Source organism: Oncorhynchus tshawytscha, linkage group LG23 (assembly GCF_018296145.1).
Source record: "Oncorhynchus tshawytscha isolate Ot180627B linkage group LG23, Otsh_v2.0, whole genome shotgun sequence".
In the NCBI taxonomy this organism is placed as follows: domain Eukaryota; kingdom Metazoa; phylum Chordata; class Actinopteri; order Salmoniformes; family Salmonidae; genus Oncorhynchus; species Oncorhynchus tshawytscha.
In genome coordinates, this window is record NC_056451.1 from 1,355,010 (window position 1) to 1,361,513 (window position 6,504).

At 42.8% G+C, this 6,504-nt stretch overlaps 1 protein-coding gene across 1 annotated transcript; it reads right to left on the minus strand.

Annotated features, from left to right (window-relative positions):
• Positions 1-1,667: 1,667 nt before the first annotated feature.
• Positions 1,668-6,235, minus strand: LOC112223180 (alpha-N-acetylgalactosaminidase). The gene is made up of 9 exons (XM_024386209.2): positions 6,111-6,235; positions 5,528-5,684; positions 4,971-5,111; positions 4,463-4,674; positions 4,171-4,265; positions 3,378-3,539; positions 2,797-2,994; positions 2,426-2,566; positions 1,668-2,239 (listed from the first exon to the last, which is right to left on the minus strand). The coding sequence occupies exons 2-9, from the start codon at positions 5,680-5,682 to the stop codon at positions 2,015-2,017; spliced, it is 1,329 nt and encodes a 442-aa protein (XP_024241977.1). The 5' UTR covers positions 5,683-5,684; positions 6,111-6,235; the 3' UTR covers positions 1,668-2,014.
• Between the last annotated feature and the right edge of the window lie 269 nt (positions 6,236-6,504).

Here is a 6,504-nt window from a genome sequence, read left to right on the forward strand (position 1 = left end):
GGATTTCTGTGGTAATGTATGGGGGACAGTATAAGAGTTCAGGAGGATTTCTGTGGTAATGTATGGAGGACAGTATAAGAGTTCAGGAGGATTTCTGTGGTAATGTATGGAGGACAGTATAAGAGTTCAGGAGGATTTCTGTGGTAATGTATGGAGGACTGTATAAGAGTTCAGGAGGATTTCTGTGGAGGAATGGAGGGCAAATGGAGGAAAATATGGAGGTAAAACATAGAGTAGACCTACAAACTTGCCACAACATGCTAAGATTTGAGCTCTGGTTGGCTAATTTACCTCTTCCTCCTGCCACCTCTCCCGTTCACCATTATTGCAGACCTGGAAGTGACTGAAATTAGCTAAAAATGAGGCACAAGAATTCTGTTACAATTAGGATTAAGGTTACGGCTAGGTTTAGGCTTAGGCTTAGTTAGGGTATGGGTAAAGTGGTTAAATTGCTTGTTACTGCCCAAAAACACGGCTTGCCTCTAGAATTTAAGATAATGTCTGTGATATTGTATGGAGGACAGTTTGAAGGCCTTCTCTGAGATCTGGACTGCAGTGTAGCACAGCCAACACATAAACCTGCTAATTTCAGTGTCATATAGACAGAATGGAACATAACGACATGGCATGGCATGAGACACACACACATGCACCCACAGTGAAACATTTTGTTCTGCTTACTGTATGGGCACATGGAAAATAACATACAGAGAAATACACAGACAAAGCACTGTGGACAGAGATGCTCTGTACCAGGAGAGGATGTCAGGACTCCTGCCAGCCTTGATGGTCCCTCCTTACACGTTCGCCGAAACAGAGGGACGCCAGAGGAAGGAAAGAAGAGGACCATTTGGAAGAGAGAGGAACAGGCTAAATTGTTTTTGTATGTGGACTGGAGATGAGTAAGGATCTGTGATGTTTTGGTATAACATGTCTGTGTGTGAGAGCCTCAGAGGTATAGATAAGTGAATTGGTGTCCCTTGTATAACATCTGCATATGCTCACGTGATTTGATGTGCAGGTTTGATCATGTTTAATCAAACCCATCTCAGAGGGGTGGCCCATCCTCTTCTGGCTGTACCGGGTAGATGTGTGTGTGTGCATGTGTGCCACCTTCACAGAACTGACATAAGGCATACCTACCTAGAGGTTATACCAACAACAAGACACACCATATCGCTTATCCAGAAGCCCTATCAGACCGGCATTGACTTGGAAGCAATCTCATCTCTCCATACTGACACATCACCAGCAGTTTATCCCATCACCAAATAAACATGCCTGGCCTAATCTGGAGCACAACATCTCATTTCCTTGTGCAACCTAATCTACTGTGATATAGCCATGCTGGTGTTTCAAGGGTAAAGGAAACCCACTAATGGTTGTTGTGGACATCTGTCTACACTGCCACTCAGTGGTGGAAAGGGGGAATGACTGCTATGGGCACACTTCCTCTTTTGACACAGCTCCAAAGCATATGCACTATTGCATGACTGAAAGTGCAAACATTGAAGTCTTAAATGGCATGTTTTGTTGATCTTCTTACTCTATGCAGTCTCAATTCTGCACCTTATTGCACCACTTTTTTATTATTATTATTTTTTTTTTAAACATAGGCAAGATATGAACCGCTCCTTCCTGTTAGAATAAAGTCAGACAACAAAATACAAAATCTACTTTTTATAAATGTTCAAACATTACACATGGTTTAATCTCTCGTGGGCAGACACACATAACATAAAATGTTGCAGACAGAGACGGTGATGAAGCTGCCAACCTGTTTCCCCCACTGGTTCTAGTATCTTTTCTCTTTCGTCTACCCCAAGACCTTAACCAAGTAGCTGGCGCACGATTTAAGTTCCGGGTTACCAAGATTACATATGGGTTAAAACACAACAGCGCAAAAAAAATATCAATATTCTTCCTGATTCAAATATCTTTGATTGGATCTGGATTTATGGAGGACTTCTTAAAACAACAGATTTGCCCTCCTGCTTGCTTACTTCAAGTCCCCTCAGAGCAGACTAGGAGGCACAACCCTCGGATTGTGGAAGCGGAGCGAGGAGGACATCCTGTATTTCTGTCGGATGTAGGGGTATCTACCATCTTCCTGCAGATGCTCGTAGTGCATTTTGGGATAGACGTACCACATGACGACTCCTGAGGGGTTGATGGAGACGGTGAACTCTGTGGTGGCAGACAGTCCACTCAATGTTTTCCCAGTGAATACGTCATAAGCCTGAAAGATATAGAAGAGTACAAATGAAGAGGTACAATACTGTGTCACTTACAAAAACACAACTCAAACTTCCACTTCCCTCAACAGGAATAAACACAGTCATCATACGCTGGAAGAAATAGAGTCATCATGCGCTACAAAGTGGTTGGAGAGAACTAGGAATGGAACCAGGAAAGAGGAGCACACCTCGTAGCTGCCTGCTGTGTAGTTTAACTTGGCCAGGCAGGTGTGGTAGCGATAGGGCATGTCCTGGCGACGGCTGAGGAACACCAGAGCACTGGCTGACTGGGAGAGGGGCCGCCAGTACACTTCAATCTGACTCCTCTCCTGAAAAAAAGAGAGTGACATACAGACAAAGAAAAGGAGAGTAAACAGTGAATTTTGTGGTCTAGCAGTAATGCTCCCTGTCAGTCACATACTCCACTCCCAATTGGAGACCAGGGTTCAATCCACTTCCTACTGTTCTCCTACTTGCCTGTCTCCCAACTGTCTGAATGAAGTGAATTTCATACTGCCGGAATCATAAACAAATGTGTAATTTTGTCATTGAGGGTCACCTGTAGCAAGCGTCTTCCCTGGACGCCCATCGGGTCCTGGTTGATGGCGATGGCGGCACCGTTTTGCAGGATGGCCCTGGCCTCACTGCTTAGGGTTCGAAGGTTGTTAGACATAATGAGAGGTGCAGCCATGATCGCCCAAAGAGCCATCTGAGAGCGTGATTGGTCCACACTGAGGCCAAAGTTTCCTATGATCAGCTGGGAGAGAAAAATTATAAATATGTAAGGTTAATGACTTGTACAACAATACTGATGGTGGAACAAATACACATATTAAATAAATAAAACAATATGAGTGAGAGTGACTCCTAGTCCCTTCCAAATGCAGGAACAAGGTGAATATTGACAAGAGAGGCGGACGGGGTAAGAGTGACATGTAGCAAGTAATGTATACAGGCTTCAATAAATGTAAGATACAGACCAAAGTAAATGTGAAATAGGGTGAAAACCCTACCAATTCAATTCTGAGGAGAATACAGTATTAGACATGAACAGAGAGGAGAGCACAGAAAGAAGGACAGAGGGATTGGTGTAAGTAAGGGACAGACAATGGTCGGACATAGGAAAGACAGCAGAGAGACCATGTCAGGATCGTTCCAGCGTCCAGGGCCGGCTTCAGGCTGCAGTATCTCCTGGTTGTCAAAGAACCAGTCTGTAATGTCTTGTACACTGTCCCACGAGTCCTGAATGTCATCATAGTTACGCCACAGGTTACAGATTTCCCCCAGCAGAGTGTAATTCACCTGAAGAGAAAAAAGAGATATGGACTGTATGAGTGTTTGTGAGCAATACAAATGTATTTACATACACCTTGATTAGTTTCCAAAAGGGTACAAATGTTATAAAGATATTAGATTTGATACTGTTGTCTTTGGAAGACATCCTGATTCTTCAGGGGGGAAAAAACTATCATCAAACACCTCTGATCAAGAATGATCTGAGTGATGGATCAAACGTGAAGGAGCAACAGTTTCTCATTTAACTACAGCGGTGCTGTCGCGGAATACCTGTAACTATGCAAAAGTAGCTCATGCGAGAAAAAACCCCGAATGTAATCAGTGAAAATATGACAATGAATGAAGCATTATTCAAAGAGAAGGGTCATCCATTACCTTTTCCTCCAAGCCATAATTGTTATTGTAAAACTAAAAATCTTTGCAACACATAGCTAGCTATTCACTAATCCTTATTTTTGTTTTGATCTCCTTCTGTATTATATTATTTTCATGACAGCACAGTAGGAAGCAAAGGCTAGGGAGACAGAGAGGAAGAGCACAGACAATCCGCCGAGCCAGGGCTCAAACCCTGTCGCCAGGGGGCATGCGTGGTCCCTTATTTCTGTTATTGTGTCACCGGTAGCATAATGAAACATACACTGGGAGGGAGTCCACCCCGATAGGCTGGCCAACTACAGGAGTAGCCAATTGGACGGCCTGTTGCATTCAAAGCCTTGGACATGAGAGGGTAACCTGTATGACAGAAGAACATAGTACGCGTCAATAGAAATCCACACTATCCCCCTCTGAGTCTATTTCCCTCTACCCTCTCTTGCAACCATCTCTTTAAATACTACCATGCCAGTCTACCCAAAGGACCACCAATGCTGATACACTCTATATAGTAACTCCCAATGTACAGTTACAGTTCCCCCTCAAGATTCACTCACCCTTCTGTTGCTCCTCTTCATTGGAGTAACAGCCATCCAACTTCAGGAAGTCCACACCCCAACTAGCAAACGTCTGGGCATCAGTATCAATCTTGTCCAGCGTGGTGCCAGGGTACCCTCCACAGGTGTGTGTGCCCAGGTCCCCATAGATGCCCAGCTTCAGGCCGCGGTCATGGAGGTACCTCGCCAGCTTGGCAATGCCACCAGGGAACCTGGGGTTAGAGAGATGGCAGTGAAGTCTTGCGTCTCATACCTAATATTGTCCTTTTATAATGTTGTAGTAGATAAGACCTTAAACTCAAGTCAATATCCTTTATTAACCCATGCTAAGATATTCATTACAAGCAGCACAGTTTTAGTACACCAGATTTACAGCCTTTAATTAAGGTTGAATGGGAAGAAGAGGAACTGCAAAAATGGAGAGGGTAAGGAAGAGGTAGAAGGCCAGGAAATAAGGAAGAAAGTTAAAGATGCAGAGAGTTAGGAGAAGGGTGAGAGAGAGGCTAACCTTTGTGGGTCGGGCTGCAGCCGTCCATCTTTATCCCGGAGCATGGAGGACCAACAGTCATCTATCATGACATGATCATATCCCATCTCTTTCCACCCATCCTCAGCCAGTCTGTCTGCCATGTCTCTGAAGAGATTCTCACTGTAGGGAGATATTCATTTATTCATATTCATGCCATTATATTATTTGATGTAAAATGTCCAGCATCCTATTAATATTAGAGTCACTATGAGAAGAAAATTAATCTACAAGTAACCCAGGCCTATATACACCTAAATAGTCTCGTCTACCAGCTTGGTCACTATCTGTTGAGTTATACTCTATTGGCCAGTTTATCGGACACAGATTAAGCCTAGTTATAGACAAAAAAATGATGTTCAAAAGAGATTCTCGATTGAAAGTGCTTATTAGTCCAAGACTAATCTTAATCTGTATACAGGGAAGCTACCTGATATGCGGTTGCAATTAGCCTGGGGATGAGGTTAATAGCTCTACAATAGGAGTGACTGCAGAGTCAGTCTGTAAAACTGCACATAAATATGTCTACCATTATGTACCTGATGCAGTTCTTGGGATCATTCTCACAGTCGATATTACAGCGAAAACGCTCCCAGGACATCCATCCCATGGGTGGGGTCCTCATCAAACCATTGTCCAAAGCAGAGGTAGCTGAGGTTAATGCCAGGAGGGAAATCACTGGCAACAGCTTCATCTCTGAGGAGAAATAGTGATATGCAAAGCAACTGTAAGGTTTATCCTAGATGTTTATATTTAGGTCGCAGAACAAACTCTGCAAAACAAACAACAAATTGTGTTGCCAAGCAAAGATAAACTGAAAGCACCACCCAGATTTGATGCACGGATCATATTTGTGGATATCTACAATACTGATCTTGGTGTCTATAATACTGATCTTGGTTAACTGGGAAAGTGAAAAAACTGTTTAGCCAGAAAGCACTTTGCCCTGAGTCTGCACATGGGTTGTTTATTACATACCATAATAACAGATTATGAAGCCTGCAAGATTCTGGTCAATCAAGAACCAGATCACCAACAATAGAAGCAGTAAAAGGAAATAAGTCCTTTTTCAATAATGTTGTATTACAAATGATATTACAAAACTAAATTGGGGTACTATACCTGCTCAACGTTTCACTTTTGCAGTCAGTAAACCCACTTTATTGGTGCAAATTCCTCACTCACTACTTTCTTTCTATTTTCTCTTGCTGGTCTCTATTTCCTGTACACAGAGCCTTGGTCATGTGACTTATCTCTGTCACATGGTAACCAGAGGTGGAGGGATTGCTGGCTACTAGTTTAGCAAGCACACAGCAATTGAACTAAGAATGCTGCTTCACACATTTTGTGCAGGATCATGACTGAAACATGAGTGATTCTAATCACACCATATAATTCAATGGGCTTCATTGGCATGGGAAACACATTTTTACATTTCCAAAGCAAGTGAAATACAGTAGATAAAGCAAAAGTTAAATAAATAAAATATTAACAGTAAACATTACACTCACAAAAG